General features: G+C 40.7%; 1 protein-coding gene and 9 non-coding genes across 11 annotated transcripts in view; 1 reads left to right on the top strand and 9 right to left on the bottom strand.

The window, feature by feature from the left end:
• The first annotated feature begins 234 nt into the window (after positions 1-234).
• The window catches only part of LOC145500177 (uncharacterized), a 28,557-nt gene continuing 8,442 nt past the window's right edge, over positions 235-20,349 (top strand). The window contains exons 1-5 of one of the 2 annotated variants that reach the window (XM_081479659.1): positions 235-441; positions 2,125-3,169; positions 5,047-5,121; positions 5,846-6,040; positions 9,718-11,139. In XM_081479659.1, the coding sequence (XP_081335785.1) occupies positions 2,155-3,169; positions 5,047-5,121; positions 5,846-6,040; positions 9,718-9,851 (1,419 nt within the window). In that variant the 5' untranslated portion in view covers positions 235-441; positions 2,125-2,154 and the 3' untranslated portion in view covers positions 9,852-11,139. Of the gene's footprint in view, positions 442-2,124; positions 3,170-5,046; positions 5,122-5,845; positions 6,041-9,717; positions 11,140-20,349 lie in introns of those variants that run through there. The other variant, XM_081479660.1, reaches the window with a different exon arrangement.
• Positions 6,388-6,469, bottom strand: Trnas-gcu (transfer RNA serine (anticodon GCU)). The gene has a single exon. It is a non-coding gene; the product is annotated as a tRNA-Ser (tRNA).
• Positions 7,392-7,473, bottom strand: Trnas-gcu (transfer RNA serine (anticodon GCU)). The gene has a single exon. It is a non-coding gene; the product is annotated as a tRNA-Ser (tRNA).
• Trnas-gcu (transfer RNA serine (anticodon GCU)) lies at positions 9,347-9,428 on the bottom strand. Its single transcript has one exon. It is a non-coding gene; the product is annotated as a tRNA-Ser (tRNA).
• Positions 12,049-12,130, bottom strand: Trnas-gcu (transfer RNA serine (anticodon GCU)). Its single transcript has one exon. It is a non-coding gene; the product is annotated as a tRNA-Ser (tRNA).
• Trnas-gcu (transfer RNA serine (anticodon GCU)) lies at positions 13,084-13,165 on the bottom strand. The gene has a single exon. It is a non-coding gene; the product is annotated as a tRNA-Ser (tRNA).
• Trnas-gcu (transfer RNA serine (anticodon GCU)) lies at positions 14,851-14,932 on the bottom strand. Its single transcript has one exon. It is a non-coding gene; the product is annotated as a tRNA-Ser (tRNA).
• On the bottom strand, positions 15,907-15,988 carry Trnas-gcu (transfer RNA serine (anticodon GCU)). The gene has a single exon. It is a non-coding gene; the product is annotated as a tRNA-Ser (tRNA).
• On the bottom strand, positions 17,159-17,240 carry Trnas-gcu (transfer RNA serine (anticodon GCU)). The gene has a single exon. It is a non-coding gene; the product is annotated as a tRNA-Ser (tRNA).
• Positions 19,922-20,003, bottom strand: Trnas-gcu (transfer RNA serine (anticodon GCU)). The gene has a single exon. It is a non-coding gene; the product is annotated as a tRNA-Ser (tRNA).

Here is a 20,349-nt window from a genome sequence, read left to right as displayed (position 1 = left end):
AGTCGCTTTACTGTTCAAGCTAACTCAGCTTTGAAACTGAAATCAACCGCGATTGGATTTCGCTACATCCTCATAACAATATGCACAAGTTATATGTAGTTTTCGAAACCCCAAAGATAATAATAAAGTTTCCAGTGAGAGACCAAAACGCTTGCGTTACAAAGTAATAAATATTTTATGTTTTCGTTAGGTAAGCTTCTTTAATCAATTAAGTTTTCTCTTCGCCGCGAGACATTTCATCGAAACAACCAAAAAGTCAACAGATCCTTTTCCTTTTTAACGGTTATTTTTCTTTGTTTGCGTACAAAGAACTTTTAACAGTCAGAAGTGGGAAATTCGTAAGGCCAGAAAAAGGTTTTGTGGAATGAAGAAATTACGCTGTTGAAGAGTGTGAATCGTCCAAAGAACTGTCCAATGATGTAGTTTATCTGCCAAAACAAGGTAAGTACTCATTACCAATTTTGAAAATAATTTCAGTAGTTGTGAGCCTGCTTTTTCAAGCAATTGTCATTTGAGCAATGGCTAGGGGCAGCAACTTATATATACAACGCTAGACAACAGTGCGGTGTCCTAAAATTAGCAGAACTTAGCTTGACGAAATCATGCATGTCATAATTATTTCCTTAACATCCTACCGGCGCTAAAAAGCAAAGAAACATTTTCTTTTGGTTGTTTTGGCATACATACTCAACTTTCGCGTAAACCCCAGAAATATATAAGAGTAGCTCATTACAGGCGTAGAAACTCTAAGAAGGGACCAGTTCAGAGCCAAAGGAAACAATAACCAATAGTGTTCTTTTTCCATATAACAAATGCTTTAATGACCAAGCTTGTTCGATCAAGATGGCTGGATATTGGCCTCGTTCTTTTTTTTTTTTTTTTTTTTTTTTTTTGCGTGTTTATGGACCTCAACTCCGTCTCGGTCCATAAACACGCAAAGAAAAAAATACAAAACTTGGCCAATCTCCAGCCATGTTGGCCTCACGCTTGGTCAATAAGCCATATATTATGGAGGGTATGGGGCAAAGAGGATAACACGAGTTAAGGTCTTAGAGCAATTCCAGGTTCAATTACAACGGTAGAGTGCACTGCTTGAGTTAAAAAGGTAAATTGTACACGAAATGTGTAAACACGTGTTTGATATGCATGTCAATTTTCAACCCAAACTCTATTTTCTTGTGGGACACAGCGGGTAATCTCGAGCGGGTAAGATACTGCCATCTTGCCCGCTTGGGTAGCCAATCACATCACAGGATTCGTTTCATCTTGCCCGCTCAGGGACCTGAGCATATAATAATGGCTATTAGAAAACAGTCCTAAAAAAATACGCGCGCTGATTGGTTAAAAATCGTCGTGCGGCTGGTGTTCCCACAGCATTTCTCGTTCTCCCAAACTTCCACTCGTGTTTCTATAACGCGATAGAAACTCGGCACATGTTTTCTATTTCTTAATTAAACACCTCACCTCTGACAATTGTTAGCTATGCTAGTGAGAGTGTTTTACACAATGTTTTAATTCCCGGTCTCGGTTTCCTAGTGAAACAGTTACTCAAGCAACCTTAACGTCCTCGGTTAGTAGTGGAGAGACGGCGCGAAGAACGAGAACAGGCTACTTTCTCGGCAAATATAATAAGAGGAAAAAGTTCTGACGTTCTGCTAAGATGCTCCTCCTAGAAGGGGTCAATTTTGGGGTTGTACGTCAAGCCCTTGGGACTTGACGGAATGGTATTATAACTCAGTGTAAAAAGTAGTAAAACCCAAAACAAATAAAATAAAATAAACGTAAAATAGAATGAGACGGAGAAAAGAGTCCTGTTGTGAAAAGGCACAAACGTTTTTGGTATCGGCCTTTATCAGTATAAAGCGTTTCTTCAACCAAAGTCATGACCGCGTTGATGAATGAAAAAAGCGATTAAATGAACTAACAAAAGTGCAGTGTTGAAATCGGTTACTGTCATTTGCTAAAAGTAGTTTGAATAAATTACGGTTAGTGCGCTGAAGTCAGAATTGTTGACAGATTGGTACAATAAAAGAAGAAACTTGCGGGCGCCAGAATAACCGTCTCGCAATAGGGCTTGAAATTGATAAGACCAGATAAGTTGTTATTATATTTATTCTGTTCTAGGTGGTGTTTTGGATACACATAAAATACAACATGCGCTGCGGATGGTTTGTCGTCTTAATTATCATATTCATCTTCTTAAGCGGCTTTCAGTGGACAGCACTATCAGAAAATTCGAACAAACTGAAAAGAACCGAAACGTTGGGAATAAATGGCGCCAACGATACAAACCGCCACTCAGCGGCTAAGCGGAGTGCACAGATTCAAGGTGCCATTTATTCGGGGAGTATTCCCTCGGGATCCCCTGTATCCGGGACTCAGGCTCAATTGAATACGGGTCAGCCCGGGGGACAGAGACTCACACCGTTTGTACAAGCGACAACTGCGACCGCGGTACAACCAGTAGGACAGACTATTAAGGCACAACCTACTGGAAATACATTGGCTCAACCGTTGGTACAGCCCGCTAACATACTAGCGCAAGCTACGGGGCAGACCGCAAACACATTGGCACAAGCTACGGGACAGACCGGAAACACCTTGGCACAAGCTACGGGACAGACCACAAATACATTAGCACAAACTGCGGGACAAGCGCCCTTGGTTACAGGACAGCCCGCAGTATCAGCACCAGTACCCGCTACTTCGTCACAAGGGAAGACTGTTGCAAGAGATGACAGTCAGGATCTTGAAGAGGATTCAGACATCGACCAAGCTGCGGATGATGGTGAAGATGATGACATGGAAAGTGAAGGTTCTGATCCAGAACTTGAAGCTGCCTGCATGAGGCGCCGACGTCGGCGTCGGTGTCATCGGCCTTATCGTTTCAGAGGACGGAGGCCACGGAGACCAAGACCGTTGGACGATGGATATGAAAGAAACAATAAACAAAATGATTGGGTGGACTTTAGAGGGGACCCGGGATACTATGACCAGGAAGGTCAACAGGGAGGCCAACAAGAAGGCCAAGAGGGAGGCCGAGAAGAAGGCCAAGAGGGAGGCCAAGAGGAAGGCCAAGAAGGAGGCCAGCAAGGAGGCCAACAAGGAAGAGGTGGCGGCGGTAGGGGCGGAGGCGGGGGTCGTGGTGGAGGTAGAGCGGAAGGAACTGGTAAGATATCTCTTTCTTACATATACTATCACAAATGAAGACAAATAACATCCTATATTTCGACTGCCTACAGCAGTCTTCGTCAGGGTAAATGAGCTGTTACAACCGCACGCATCATTGGACTTTTAAAAGTAACAACCTTGACAAACTCGCGCGCGCCAACATAAGTACACGATAAATTACGCTCGTCTTGAGCGCCTGTTCTGAACAAAGAAAAAAATCATTGCCATTAAGCCCGTAGGGGTGCAAAGTGTTCAGTTTACAGGCCCATTGGCCTTCTTTGTCCCTTAGTTCTTCCTCTCCATTCACTCGATCTATCAATTGAATCCTATCTTCTCTCAAGCCATCATGTCTGTCCCCACAAAAGTGTCGTTATACAGGAAGTCATCTTTCTCTTGCTCTGTTCCATTCAATCTTCGATGTCGCCTTATTCTGGCCTTAAGGTTATTGAACCTTAATCGGAACCTCGTTACAGTGGATCCAACATACTGTAGCGCACATTACCTGCAACCTAGCACGTAGACCACGTTGCTCGAGTTACAATTAAGGCTATAGTTGATGGAATATCTCCTTCCTGTCTGAGAACTTACGAAGTGGTCTCCATCATCGAGATAATCGCAGACTTCACATCTTCTTGACCCACACCGACAGGTCCTCCCTTGTGTATCTCTTCCAAATCCTCTGGTTACTTTTGCTCGAGCCAAATAGTCCGCCAAACTCTTCGGTCTCCTGAATGCCTTTATTAGCACCTGTCCTAACGCTCTCTTACATCTTTCCGAAGACTCTATAACTAGATGAAGGTCCCGCAATACTGAACTTGTTTATATCTGGCAAACCAGGATGATAGATTACGACAAAGGGGGTGTTCTCATTTCTTAAGCGTCCCCTACCTCCAAAATCCTCCACCCTCGTTAAGCGACGCACCCTCCCAATTCAATTTTCCAATCATATCTTCCTAAGATTTCTCTTCCTTATGTACAATTTGTACGATAGCTCTCGGGTTTGAAAAGCTGGTCCAGTGAAAAGCGTCTCAAACGAGTTTAAGTTATTTTGATTGTTCATTGGATACAAGGTGTTGAATAACGTTTGAATCTTATACCCAATAAGTATAAGTAGCAACTATTTTGTTTAATCCCCCCCCCCCCATCCCCTCAGGTATTTTCATAAGGGTTATAAAAGTAGTAAGTTAACTGACTATCCATTCCGTTGTTTTTTACCTTTATTGCTGATCGGGACTTATTTAATAGTATAATGATGAAAATCGTCAATAATAATAATACAGCAATAATACAGTAATGCAGTAACAATAATACAGTAACAACGTATTGTCATTCGGCTTGGGCCCGGGGGAGGAGGGGAGGGGGCTACTCTGCAAAGTTCTATACGGGGAGGCTCCGCCCAGAGGTCCAACCTCTGACCCGTTTTTGTTCCATTTTGACAGAAAAAGTACCCCTTTCGTACATCTTTAATTGAAGAAAAGATACTCCTTTCGAGTACTTTTACACCTGGACCGTATTATTAATAGATCGCCCGAAAAAGGAAGTCTTCTCGCCATTTTCATGTAGTACCTAGCAAATGAAATGATACAGCCATATGGCCATAAGGTGCGTCTTTTCGAAACATTTTAATTAAAGATCCTTAAAAACTACATGACAGATTTCCCTATTCCCTTTCATACACCTCAACTTGTGAACTCGTTACATTTTATATACCTGAAGCCAGAAAAAGATGCCCCTTTCACCCGGAGCCTCCCCGTGGAGGCCATTACAGGGAGCACTCCCGCATGGGGGCCTAGGTGTTCCGTTATGCTATTCGTTTATGAAAGTCATTCAAATAGCATTAGCAAATATGACAGTTAATGTTTTTGTTTTTCTCAGACTGTTGTTGCGTCAAGTGGGGAGGACTCAAACCGCACATAGAATGGGTGAATGTTCCCGTGTGTTACCATCCAAGTAAGTATTACTATTCGCACGTATTGCATGCCTATGTTTCTATAGTTCACTCGATAAAGATCTCTTGCGGTACGTCTTCAACCACATATAGGGCTCGATACTCAATCTTTATGGCAGTGTTTTATTCAAACGCAGTTCGATCACGTCCAAGGATAGCATTATAAAAGGATGGTGTACTACTAAGCCCCAACCTTACCCCTCTCCTCCCTCACGAAAATAACTTCCCCAGACGGTAACCACTGAAGGCTTGTAATTTAGTTTCAGCTCTTAACTTAAGGAACTGTAAATAGTCGGATTTTTTTGTCATAAATCATTACAGTATTTTAAAGACTTTGTTATATTCATCTGATGATTGAAGCACAAGCTGCGTGTTCCATTTTTTGTTGTTTGTTTTTAGAGATTTCTTCCTTGCGGAAATCGCTCTGATAATAAGCAATTCAAATAATAACCCACCAAGAAGCCTTTTGGATAAAAATAAGCCCCTGGTGTACGGTTTTTACTGTACATGAAAGTGGCAACTGCAATCTGATCTGCTATAATACCCGTAAATCATAGAATCGGGCAATGTCAACTCAGAGTGAGAGAGATTGTTGTGTACAACAGAAGCCAACATTGAGTCTCAAAGTCATGCACTAAACCAATTATCATTGTTTTAAGTTGTGTTAGGTGCATAATGGTCTCATAGTTCACTTTGTACATGTTGCGTGCCTATATTTGTTTCCAGGCTGTATCTGCCGCCCTCACTGTGAACACTGCTGTGATATTGATTGCGGGCACTGCTGTTGTGAACCCTGTTGCGGTGGCTGCTGCCATCATTGCTGTCATCATTGCTGCCATCACTGTCCCTGCTGCTGTCATCATTGTTGCCATCACTGCTGCCATTGCAGGAGAGCAGTGGTGACCACCCGACCCCCACTGGGTAAGAAATAAGTTCACTGTGTTCACACAAAGTGAAGTGGCTTCTCGTCTGGAGCGGTCATGGCATTAAATAACTGAATCTAGCTTTGTCAACTATAAATTATTCCAATTTCAAAGGAAGATATCTACTTGAGGAAAAAAGTAAAAAGGATGAGACAATTCAAAGAGAGCACTCAGATCGTATAATAGTATTCCATTCAAAACAAACAAAAACCTCGTTGAATGACCTCGCTTTCAATTAACTGACATATTTTCACGGCTTGGGAGTATATTTGACGGCCATGTTGCATGGAATTGAGGAATTTCTCGGTTATGTGATCACAGCATGAAAAAATAAATAAAAATTGACGACGAGGATGGCATTCGAACCCACGCGTGCAGAGCACATTGGATTAGCAGTCCAACGCCTTAACCACTCGGCCACCTCGTCAGTTATCAATTTCAAGATTAATTTCGTAAAATCATGTTTGAAGCATGTTTTGGAACCTTACGACAATCGCAGGGCCAGTCGACAGTGACTGTATGGCTTTATATGATGAAATCTGGGCAGGGGGCGGGCGCGTTCCAAACGTCGCGTGTCACGACAAACCGTACTAATTCGGCGTTCAATTCTGTATCTAGTCTCTTAGTATCAGAAATCACACAGATAAATCAACAGATTAAAAATAACGGGCACCATTGTATGTTAATTAACAATTATTCCACTAAGGTGCGTTGGATATGAGATGGTAGATAGCCAACGAGGCGCGTAGTACCGAGTTAGCTATAACCATCTCATATCCAACGTGCGCGAGTAAAATAATTGTTTTATAAAAAGCGCCCCAAATAGAAAAAACTGAAATGAAATAAAAATAAAAACGCCCCCAAAAAATTACGCGAACGCTTAACATTTTTGTAGAGTATGGTGCAATAGCTCATATACTAATCAGTAATACAGAGTGATTAAAGAGCTGTAAAGTCTCAGTTGATAACAGGAAACTTGTGAAACTGGTTCAATTTTGTAGAACATTACTTGAAAAACACGAAAAGCACATTACGGATCACAAATCCTGAAAAAAAAAGTTGGATGCAATACTAGATAATTGTCTGTATTAAAAAAAGGTGTGGAAATATTTTAGTTTAAAAGTGGTAAGGAATTCAACTTTAGAATTTATGGGAAAAATTAAAATTAAAATCAAAGGCGGGGACAAGATTCTACGTGACCTCAATTCACTTGCAAGGGTGTTGTCATTTTTTAAATTCTGTTCTAGAAGACATTTCGGGCCACAATAGCAATGAAAACCGAATATTTACCATTTCGGCAAAACGTTCTGCGTAAGCGGTGATCTAGGTAAAAATGTAAATAATACTGACGACGAGGATGGGATTCGAACCCACGTGTGCAGAGCACATTGGATTAGCAGTCCAACGCCTTAACCACTCGGCCACCTCGTCAGTTGTCAATTTCTAGATTAATGTCGTAAGATCATGTTTGCGACATGTTTTAGAACCTTAAGACAGTCACAGGGCCAGTCGATAGTGCGGACTGTATGGCTTTATATGATCAAATCTAGGCGCGGCGCGGGCGCCCTCCAAAAGTCGCGTGCCGCGACAAACCGTACTAAGTCGGCCCTCAATGCTGTTTCTAGTTTCGGAGCAGGGGTTTCGGAGTATCAGGAATCACGCAGATATATCGAAGGCTAAAAAAACTAACCTGATTTTAAGACGTTGTCAAAGCATATGTTATCTCTCGTAATTTACTTCATATAGAAATTTACGTGACCACATCTAAGAAAAAGAACCATTGTGCGTTAATTAAAAATTATTCCACGAGCGCGCGTTGGATACGAGATGGTAGATAGCCAACGAGCCGGGTAATACCGAGTTGGCTATAGCCATCTCATATCCAACATACGTGAGTGAAATAATTGTTTTATCCAAAACGCCCCCAAATAGAGACAACTGAAATAAAATAAAAATAAAAACGCCCCAAAAAATTACGCGTAAGCTTAACATCTTTGTAGATCATGATGTAATTGCTTATATACCATGATGGCTAAGCCAATGAACTAAATTCCATTATCCAATGATCCAGATTTTAATAATTAATAATACAGAGTGATTTAAAGGCCGTTAAGTCTCAGTTGATAACAGGAAACTCGTGAAACTGCTTCAATTTTGTAGAACATCACTTGATAAACAAGAAAACCACATTAGGGATCACAAATCCTGAAAAAAGTTGGGGTTTTTTAATACAGAAAAGAAACACACTGGTTCGATTGATGAACACGCTCGTTCAATTCTGTGGCCAACACGCTGGTTCGCTTTCGTGTCTCGAACACTGGATTTGCTCCAGTTCCAACAGTTTTCCTCAATATTCGAAATAGCGTCTTGAACACTAGATTTAATCTAATTCCGACAGTTTTCCTCAATATCGTCCCTCGGTTTTCTTCAATATTTGTTATAAATCAACAGTTCTTAAAGAAACGCTGCTCGATTGAACTTTCAGTTCGATATGGGTAAACAGAGAAGGAACACACTGGTTCGATTGATGAACAAGCTCGTTCAATTCTGTGGCGAACACGTTGGTTCGATTTCGTGTCTCCAATACTGGATTTGCTCTAGCTCCAACAGTTTTCCTCAATATTCGAATGAGATGAAGAGTTTTGTAAAGGCACGCCGGCCGATTGAACCGTTCACTTTGATAAGGACAAAGTGAGGGAGAACACGCTAGTTCGGTTGATAAACACGCTGGTTCTATCGATTGATGAACGCGCTGGTTCAAGTCAGTAGCGAACATGCTGCTTCTATTGGTCTCGTAACAACTGTATAACACGCTAGGTCTATTGGTCTCTCGACAACTGTGTATTCTGAGACTATGAAGCTGTATGAAATTGTTCACAGTTCAATAAAGGCAACAGCAAAGAAAACACTCACCTTCTACTACGAATGACTCTTCCACATCAAACAAGAACCCGAAAGAGTCCAGATGTACCGCTTCCTGATTGGCTAAAAACTACAATCTAACACGTCCTTTCATTGGCTCGAATAGTTCCGTCCTTGCAATTGGCTAAAACGGAGGACAACCTTACACCTCACACTTACACTTACACTTTCAGAGCTCGATCGAGAATTTTTCTGCACACAGCAGTCTTCGCATGGCACTATTCTCTGCCGCCTCGCCAGCCAAGCGTCTTTGCTCGGCTGGCTCGTTAACAATTAAAAAAAGGGATGGAAAGATTTAAAAGTGGTTAATAATTCAACTTTAAAATTTCGGCTAAACGTTTTCCGTACAGAGTGCTTTCGCTAAAAATGTAAACAGCACTGACGACGAGGATGGGATTCGAACCCACGCGTGCAGAGCACATTGGATTAGCAGTCCAACGCCTTAACCACTCGGCCACCTCGTCAGACGTTTCTTACTTAGAAAAAAATTCCTGGCAGTTAGTCAAATTAACACTGTAGTCTCGACTGAACATCTCCTTCGTATAATTCTAAACTCATGTTCAAATTGTACTGTAAACGAGAGCCTGGAAAGACAATGTTTTTTTCCCACAACAACAGCAAGAACCAACCAAAAAACCATTGGCCCAATAGGCTAAAATACCGCGTGCCTTAATAGATTACCAGTTTTATTTTATTTAGAAAACAAAAAGCTCTCCATCAATGACTGATTCGTTCTTTTCTTTGTCATTTCAGTTCCAAGACGGAAGTCAACAGCCAAGCGAGAGGAGTATAAAAGAGCGTGCAAGAAAAAGAAGTACCACAAAAGACATTGTTTCTGTGTAACGCCACTCGTACTGCGCATGCCTTACTTCCCAAGACTGTGGTGATCACGCACCCAGAGCTTACATGAACGACTTTGAGCGCGACAAAAATAGATCTTTCATTCGGACGAAACTCTCCATTGGTACTTTTTAAATCATCGACTGCGAATTAGACACGCAGAAATTTGTTCAAATGTTTCCATAATTTGCATTTTGCAAGTTGAGTTTCTTTTGGCTATAAAAATATGCTCGGAAATAGGACCAGGAGAATGAATCATGTAGGAGACTGAATAGATTTATTTTGGCCTTTTCTCAGAAACATTCAAATTTAAGCCTTCGCTGTCCATCACTCCTGATACGTTACAACTATTGAAAAAATCATCTCGTATGAAATGACATGAAATGAACAACATGCACGCGCTAGATATGTCCAAACACCGACGGAGTTAGAAAGTCAATAAACTTCCTTTGGTATTTTCCCTGTTCATTTCTTTGGCCAGTTGTTGAACCTCTTGTTGAGGGAGCACTGGGGAGAGTTTGAAACGCTTTTTGCTTCGTTTCCACCTGAACAAAGTCAGGTGGACAACAGGGTATGGAGTGAGTTTGGTACATTCCCTTTGAGTACCTAACATAAGATTATTGTGAAGGGTGATTTAGGCAACTTGCGGGTGAATCAATTTTGGCTACGAGCGAAAGACAGGTATAAAACCGAATATGAATTGACGAAGTTTGGTGCTATTGATTTTGGAAATACTAGTTTCACCCACGCTTTACAGATCGAAGACACTTTATTTATTTATTTGTTTGTTTGTTTATTTATTTATTTATTTTTGAAGGAAGTAGGCAAAGAGTTCGGAGGGAACAACCTTTATGGATGACAAATTTCAGGTCATAATGGGTAATTAAGCCTATCGAGGGAGTAAGCAAATAAAAGAGAAGACAGATAATTGGGAAAAATCTAAAATTCTTGTAATAGCCCAGCGTAATATGCATGGGAATGGCATGCGAAAACGACAGGAGAAAGACCAAGTATGTTTGATATCATAGATCTGGCATCATTGGGCTCATCAAGGAACGCACTGAACCGAGAAAATTTGATGAAACTTGATTTCTGGTCTATCTGAAGCCGGCTGGTTCTATTTACGCGAGATTTTCAAAGACAACTGAATCTGATTGGGTATTTGACGTGCATTAAAACGTTAAATGGCTGTTGATTCCTTCATTGTAAAAAACTGATCTACTCTAAAAGCGATTAGTTTCTCGTCAACGCGACGTTACTCGTAAAGAGGTCAAAGATCGTGAACTAGTTTTCTGTTCCGTGGAAAGATTTTTGAATCTCCCCTTCCATTTTGCTTTTTTCAAAGTATGACAACACAGAGTAATTTTCAGAAACAAAAATTCATACAAAAACAAATGCGACCATGACAGAGCTGTTTTCAACTGAGTGCATCAATTACGGCTACAGGATTGACTTGAAAAACTCGCGCTACTTTTTCATCCAATCAGAAGTAAAAGCAAAACCGCTCGCGACTCACTCGCACGCGTTTTCCCGCGCTTTGCGTTAGTTACGTGTACTTACTCTGAGCTTTGATTGGTTCACTGTATTGTCTGTGTCCTTTGTGATTGGCTAAAGTGATTTGATTTGCATGAAAATTAACCTCAAGGCGGAACTTATTTTCGCATGAATGGTTTTGCATAAAGACTCGTTTTGACACAGAGGTAGAAGCCAACTCGGACCTGACCAATTACTTCTAATTTTGATTGGTTCACCCTAGTATCTGTGTCCTTTAAGATTGGCTAGAGTGACTACTTTGCTCTTGGTTTTACAACACTCAATTATAAACCGATCTAAGAAAAGAGCCAAATAAATAAATAAAATAAATTACTTCTAAAACGGCTAAGCGTGCAAAAAAAAAAAATAAAAAAATAAAACCTTAAGTGGTCGTTTCCTCTACAAGGAAAACAATCTAATTAAGACAAGACTGATCTATTGACCTTTCACTTCCATTTGACAGGCAAGTTTTAAATCCCTACTGGAAGATCTCCACACAGGTTTTGGCGACGCTTTTGAAAGAGATTTTGCTGCTATAGTAACCTACTAAAATAGTAACCTACCTCAATTTACTTGCAAGGGGTTCTCATTTTTAAAATTCTCTTCTGGAAGACTTTTAGGGCCACAAGAGCAATGGAAAGCGGATATTCACCATTTCGGCAAAACGTTTTGCATACGCGTGGCTCTCGCTAAAAAAGTAAATAATACTGACGACGAGGATGGGATTCAAACCCACGCGTGCAGAGCACATTGGATTAGCAGTCCAACGCCTTAACCACTCGGCCACCTCGTCAGTTATCAATTTCTAGATTAATTTCGTAGAATCATGTTTGAAGCCTGTTTTGGAACCTTACGACAGTCGTAAGGCTAGTCGATAGTGCGGACTGTATGGCTTTATAAGATGAAATCTGGGCGGGGCGCGGGCGCGCTCCAAAAGTCGCGTGTCACGACAAACGTGCTAATTCGGCCTTCAATTCTGTGTCTAGTCTCAGAGTATCAGAAATCACACAGATAAATCACTTGAAAAGATTAAAAATAACGGGCAGAGCGTAGGTTATCTGTCGAAATTTAATTCATAGAAATTTACGTCACCACATCTAAGAAAAAAAACCATTGTATGTTAATTAACAATTATTCCACGAGCGTGCGTAGTACCGAGTTGTAACCATCTCATATCCAACATGCGCGAGTGAAATAATTGTTCTATAAAAAGCGCTCCTAATAGAAAAAACTGAAATAAAATAAAAATGAAAACGCCCCCCAAAAATTACGCGAACGCTTAACACATTTGTAGAGCATGGTGCAATAGCTTATATACTAATCAATAATACAGAGTGATTAAAGAGCTGTAAAGTCTCAGTTGATAACAGGAAACTCGTGAAACTGGTTCAATTTTGTAGAACATTACTTGAAAAACAAGAAAAGCACATTACGGATCACAAATCCTGAAAAAACGTTGGATGCGTTACTAGATAATTGTCTGTATTACAAAAAGGGATGGAAATATTTCAGTTTAAAAGTGGTAAGGAATTCAACTTTAAAATTTATGGGAAAAATTAAAATTAAAATCAAAGGCGGGGACAAGATTCTACGTGACCTCATTATAATTGCAAGGGTGTTGTCATTTTTAAAATTCTGTTCTAGAAGACATTTCGGGCCACAATAGCAATGAAAACCGAATATTTACCATTTCGGCAAAACGTTTTGCGTAAGCGGTGCACTAGCTAAAAATCTAATTAATACTGACGACGAGGATGGGATTCGAACCCACGTGTGCAGAGCACATTGGATTAGCAGTCCAACGCCTTAACCACTCGGCCACCTCATCAGTTGTCCAGACTGATGTCGTAAGATCATGTTTGAGACATGTTTTAGAACCTTACGGTAGTCGCAGGACCAATCGATAGTGCGCACTGTATGGCTTTATATGATGAAATCTGGGCAGTGCGTGGGCGCGCTCCAAAAGTCGCGTGTCGCGACAAACCGTACTAAGTCGGACCTCAATGCTGTGTCTAGTTTCGGAGTATCAGAAATCACGCAGATATATCGAAGACTAAAAATAACTAACCTGATTTTAAGACGTTGTCAGAGCGTATGTTATCTCTCAAAATTTACTTCATATAGAAATTTACGTGATCACATCTAAGAAAAAGAAACCATTGTGCGCTAATTAAAAATTATTCCACGAGCGCGCGTTGGATACGAGATGGTAGATAGCCGACGAGCCGGGTAGTACCGAGTTGCTATAAAGATCTGATATCCAACATACGTGAGTGAAATAATTGTTTTATCCAAAACGCCCCCAAATAGAGACAACTGAAATAAAGTAAAAATAAAAACGCCCCAAAAAATTACGCGTAAGCTTAACATCTTTGGAGATCATGGTGTAATTGCTCATATACCGTGATGGCTAAGCCAAGTTGGGGTTTTTTGATACAGAGAAGGAACACACTGGTTCGATTGATGAACACGCTCGTTCAATTCTGTGGCGAACACGCTGGTTCGCTTTCGTGTCTCCGCGAACACTGGATTTGCTCTAGTTCCAACAGTTTCCCTCAACATTCGAAATAGCGTCTTGAACACTAGATTTAACCTAATTCCGACAGTTTTCCTCAATATCGTCCCTCGGTTTTCTTCAATATTTGTTATAAATCAACCGTTCTTAACGAAACGCTGCCCGATTGAACTTTCAGTTCAATATGACTGAGTAAACAGAGAAGGAACACACTGGTTTGATTGATGAACACGCTCGTTCAATTCTGTGGCGAACACGTTGGTTCGATTTCGTGTCTCCAATACTGGATTTGTTGGAGCTCCAACAGTTTTCCTCAATATTCGAATGAGATGAAGAGTTTTGTAAAGGCACGCCGGCCGATTGAACCGTTCACTTTGATAAGGACAAAGTGAGGGAGAACACGCTAGTTCGGTTGATAAACACGCTGGTTCTATCGATTGATGAACGCGCTGGTTCAAGTCAGTAGCGAACATGCTGCTTCTATTGGTCTCTCAACCACTGTATAACACGCTAGTTCTATTGGTCTCTCGACCACTGTATATTCTGAGACTATGAAGCTCTATGAAATTGTTCACAGTTCAGTAAAGACAACAGCAAAGAAAACACTCACCTACTACGAATGACTCTTCCACATCAAACAAGAACCTGAAAGTGTCTAGATGTACCGCCTCCTGATTGGCTAAAAACTACAATCTAACACGTCCTTTCATTGGCTCGAATAGTTCCGTCTTTGCAATTGGCTGAAACCGAGGACAACCTTATACCTCATACTTACACTTACACTTTCATAGCTCGATCGGAAATTCTTCTGCATACAGCATTCTTCGCATGGCACTATTCTCTGCCGCCTCGCCAGCCAAGCGTCTTTGCTCGGCTTGCTCGTTAGCAATTAAAAAAAGGGATGGAAAGATTTAAAAGTGGTTAATAACTCAACTTTAAAATTTCGGCAAAACGTTTTCCGTACGGAGTGCTTTCGCTAAAAATTTAAACAACACTGACGACGAGGATGGGATTCGAACCCACGCGTGCAGAGCACATTGGATTAGCAGTCCAACGCCTTAACCACTCGGCCACCTCGTCAGTTGTCAATTTTCAGGTGACGAAGGATCATGTTTAAAGCATGTTTTGGAACCTTCCGACAATCGCAGGGCTAGTTGATAGTGAATTGTTTATGACTTCTGCATTACACAGGCAGGGCGCGGGCGCGCTCCAAAAGTCGCGTCTCGCGACAAACCGTACCAATTCGGCCTCTAGTCTTGGAGTATCAGAAATTACACAGATATATCAAAAGACTAATAAAAACTAACCTGATTTCAATACGTTGTCAGACAGTAGGTTGTATCTGGAAATTTACTTCATAGAAATTTACTTGACCGCATTTAAGAAAAAGAACCATTGTATGTTAATTAACGATAGACCATATTCGTATTTTCGGTATTGGACTGGAACTAGCTTGCAATTGAGGCTCGTGCGGGGGAATAGGCCCTTTGCAGGATCCGGTCACATGGTATGGAATTAATTATGCTGGGACGCAAGTTACACAGTGGGACTTTCAAGACAAAGTAAAGTCGGGCTGGACTGGTACGAGTTCCTTTATTTTGAAAGTCCCACTGTGTAACTTGCGTCCAAGCATGATTATTTCCATACCATGTGACCGGATCCTACAAAGGGCCTATATCATTAAAAAGAGATTAATGTCATTTCATTTGAAAAGACTTCCAAGCATTAGCCTCAGTTGCAAGCTAGTTCCAGTCCAATACCGGCAATACGAATATTGCCTATTATTCAACGAGCGCGCGTTGGATATGAGATGCTAGATAGCCAACGAGGCGCGTAGTACCGAGTTGGCTATAGCCAGCTCATGTTCAACATAGCCAGTGAAAGGTAATTGTTTCATTAAAAACGCCCCCAAGGGTGTTATCATTTTCAGTAAAATTCTGATCTTAAAGACATTTTGGGCAACAAGATCAAAAGCAATGAAAACCGAATATTTACCATTTCGGCAAAACGTTCTTTGTACGCAGTGCTCTCGCTAAAAATGTAAATAATACTAACGACGAGGATGGGATTCGAACCCACGCGTGCAGAGCACATTGGATTAGCAGTCCAACGCCTTAACCACTCGGCCACCTCGTCAGTTGTCAATTTCCAGATTAATGTCGTAAGATCATGTTTGAAGAATGTTTTCGAGCCTTAAGACAGTCGCAGGGCCAGTCGATAGTGCGGCTTGTATGGCTTTTATATGATGAAATCTGGACGCGGCGCGGGCGCCCTCCAAAAGTCGCGTGTCGCGACGAACCGTAGTAAGTGGGCCCTCAATGCTGTGTCTAGTTTCGGAGCAGGGGTTTCGGAGTATCAGAAATCACGCAGATATATCGAAGACTAAAAAAACTAACCTGATTTCAAGACGTTGTCAAAGCATAGGTTATCTCTCGAAATTTACTTCACAGAAATTTACGTGCCCACATTTAAGAAAATGAACCGTTGTGCGTTAATTACAGGTTAACGCACTCAGCGAGTGAATTATCGGGATTTACCTGCACGAGTTCACTAACAATGAACGAGAAATTTCAATCAATACCGCACGAGCCTTTGTCGAGTGCGGTATTGAAAGTTTCGAGTTCAGTGTTAGTGAAAGAGTACAGGTAAATCTCGATAATTCACGAGCAATGAGTCCGTTAACATTTTTATTATTCAGTTTGAATACACTGCGCAAAGAAGCAATGCATTGAAACCACTATATTTGAGTTAGCCGAAGCCATGGTGTAATGACACTGGTGTGTTGAATTTACACCACGGCTTTTACACCACGATAATGACGTCAAGGTGGTTGTCTCGTCACAACCCAGTATCACGTGGTAGATATCAGCCAATCAGAAAATCGGAATTCGTACAGTATAGAAAAGTTGAATAATAACTGCTCATGTACCATGATGGCTAAGCCAATGAAAACTCTTGAATTGCATTATCCAATGATCCAGGTTTTAATAATCAATAATACGGAGTGATTTAAAGAGCAGTAAAGTCTCAGTTGATAACAGGAAACTCGTGAAACTGGTTCAATTTTGTAGAACATTACTTGAAAAACAAGAAAAGCACATAAGGAATCACAAATCCTGAAGAAAAAGTTGGATGCGTTACTACATAACTGTTTGTATTAAAGAAAAGGCTGGAAAGATTGGTTAGTAATTCAACTTTTTGCATGGGCAAAAAGAGCAATGGAAACCAAATATTTACCATTTCGGCAAAACGTTCTGCGTACGCAGTGCTTTCGCTAAAAAGCTCAAAAATTGTAAACAACACTGACGACGAGGTTGGGATTCGAACCCACGCGTGCAGAGCACATTGGATTAGCAGTCCAACGCCTTAACCACTCGGCCACCTCGTCAGACGTTTCTTACTTAGAAAAAAATTCCTGGCAGTTAGTCAAATTAACACTGTAGTCTCGACTGAACATCTCCTTCGTATAATTCTAAACTCATGTTCAAATTGTACTGTAAACGAGAGCCTGGAAAGACAATGTTTTTTCCCACAACAACAGCAAGAACCAACCAAAAAGCCATTGGCCCAATAGGCTAAAATACCGCGTGCCTTAATAGATTACCAGTTTTATTTTATTTAGAAAACAAAAAGCTCTCCATCAATGAGTGATTCGTTCTTTTCTTTGTCATTTCAGTTCCAAGACGGAAGTCAACAGCCAAGCGAGAGGAGTGTGAAAGAGCGTGCAAGAAAAAGAAGTACCACAAAAGACATTGTTTCTGTGTAACGCCACTTGTACTGCGCATGCCTTACTTCCCAAGACTGTGGTGATCACGCACCCAGAGCTTATTTGAACGACTTTGGAGGGAGAGCATGGACACCAATAGATCTTTCATTCGGACGAAACTCTCCATTGGTACTTTTTAAATCATCGACTGCGAATTAAAAACGCAGAAATTTGTTCAAATGTTTCCATAATTTGCATTTTGCAAGTTGAGTTTCTTTTGGCTATAAAAATATGCTCGGAAATAACACCAGGAGAATGAATCATGTAGGAGACTGAATAGATTTATTTTGGCCTTTTCTCAGAAACATTCAAATTTAAGCCTTCGCTGTCCATCACACCTGATACGTTACAACTATTGAAAAAATCATCTCGTATGAAATGACATGAAATGAACAACATGCACGCGCTAGATATGTCCAAACACCGACAGAGTTAGAAAGTCAATAAACTTCCTTTGGTATTTTCCCTGTTCATTTCTTTGGCCAGTTGTTGAACCTCTTGTTGAAGGAGCACTGGGGAGAGTTTGAAACGCTTTTTGCTTCGTTTCCACCTGAACAAAGTCAGGTGGACAACAGGGTATGGAGTGAGTTTGGTACATTCCCTTTGAGTACCTAACATAAGATTATTGTGAAGGGTGATTTAGGCAACTTGCGGGAGAATCAATTTTGGCTACGAGCGAAAGACAGGTATGAAACCGAATATGAATTGACGAAGTTTGGTGCTATTGATTTTGGAAATACTAGTTTCACCCACGCTTTACAGATCGAAGACACTTTATTTATTTATTTGTTTGTTTGTTTATTTATTTATTTATTTCTGAAGGAAGTAGGCAAAGAGTTCGGAGGGAACAATCTTTATGGATGACAAATTTCAGATCATAATGGCTAATTAAGCCTATCGAGGGAGTAAGCAAATAAAAGAGAAGACAGATAATTGGGAAAAATCTAAAATTCTTGTAATAGCGCAGCGCAATATGGGAATGGCAAGTTCGATTCATAGGCCATGGAAGTTGTTGCATCGAGCAATGTACTCCATGCGAAAACGACAGGAGAAAGACCAAGTATGTTTGATATCATAGATCTGGCATCAGTGGGCTCATCAAGGAACGCAATGAACTGAGAACATTTGAGGAAACTTGATTTTTGGTCTATCTGAAGCCGGCTGGTTCTATTTACGCGAGATTTTCAAAGAGAACTGAATCTGATTGGGTATTTGACGCGCATTAAAACGTTAAATGGCTGTTGATTCCTTAATAATGAAAACGGATTTACTCTCAAAGCAGCGATTAGTTTCTCGTCACCACGTCGTTACTCGTAAAGAGGTCAAAGATCGTGAACTAGTTTTCTGTTCCGTGGAAAGATTTTTGAATCTCCCCTTCCATTTTGCTTTTTTCAAAGTATGACAACACAGAGTAATTTTCAGAAACAAAAATTCATACAAAAAATTCATACAAAAACAAATGCGACCATGACAGAGCTGTTTTCAACTGAGTGCATCGACTACGGCTACAGGATTGACTTGAAAAACTCGCGCTACTTTTTCATCCAATCAGAAGTAAAAGCAAAACCACTCGCGACTCACTCGCACGCGTTTTCCCGCGCTTTGCGTTAGTTACGTGTACTTACTCTGAGCTTTGATTGGTTCTCTGTATTGTCTGTGTCCTTTGTGATTGGCTAAAGTGATTTGATTTGCATGAAAATTAACCTCAAGGCGGAACTTAGTTTCACATGAATGGTTTCGCATTAAGACTCGTTTTGACACAGAGGTAGAAGCCAACTCGGACCTGACCAATTACTTCTAATTTTGATTGGTTCACCCTAGTATCTGTGTCCTTTAAGATTGGCTAGAGTGACTACTTTGCTCTTGGTTTTACAACACTCAATTATAAACCGATCTAAGAAAAGAGCCAAATAAATAAATAAATAAAATAAATTACTTCTAAAACAGCTAAGCGTGCAAAAAAAAAAAAAAACCTTAAGTGGTCGTTTCCTCTACAAGGAAAACAATCTAATTAAGACAAGACTGATCTATTGACCTTTCACTTCCATTTGACAGGCAAGTTTTAAATCCCTACTGGAAGATCTCCACACAGGTTTTGGCGACGCTTTTGAAAGAGATTTTGCTGCTATAGTAACCTACTAAAATAGCAACCTACCTCAATTTACTTGTAAGGGGTTCTCATTTTTAAAATTCTCTTCTGGAAGACTTTTAGGGCCACAAGAGCAATGGAAAGCGGATATTCAGCATTTCGGCAAAACGTTTTGCGTACGCGTGGCTCTCGCTAAAAAAGTAAATGATACTGACGACGAGGATGGGACTCGAACCCACGCGTGCAGAGCACATTGGATTAGCAGTCCAACGCCTTAACCACTCGGCCACCTCGTCAGTTATCAATTTCTAGATTAATTTCGTAAAATCATGTTTGAAGCCTGTTTTGGAACCTTACGACAGTCACAGGGCTAGTCGGTAGTGCGGACTGTATGGCTTTATAAGATGAAATCTGGGCGGGGCGCGGGCGCGCTACAAAAGTCGTGCGTCACGACAAACCGTACTAATTCGGCCTTCAATTCTGTGTCTAGTCTCAGAGTATTAGAAATCACACAGAGAAATCAACAGATTAAAAATAACGGGCAGAGCGTAGGTTATCTGTCGAAATTTACTTCATAGAAATTTACGTCACCACATCTAAGAAAAAAAACCATTGTATGTTAATTAACAATTATTCCACGAG

Source organism: Orbicella franksi, chromosome 10, assembly GCF_964199315.1.
Source record: "Orbicella franksi chromosome 10, jaOrbFran1.1, whole genome shotgun sequence".
Lineage (NCBI taxonomy): Eukaryota > Metazoa > Cnidaria > Anthozoa > Scleractinia > Merulinidae > Orbicella > Orbicella franksi.
This window is presented reverse-complemented; position numbering and strand designations above follow the sequence as displayed.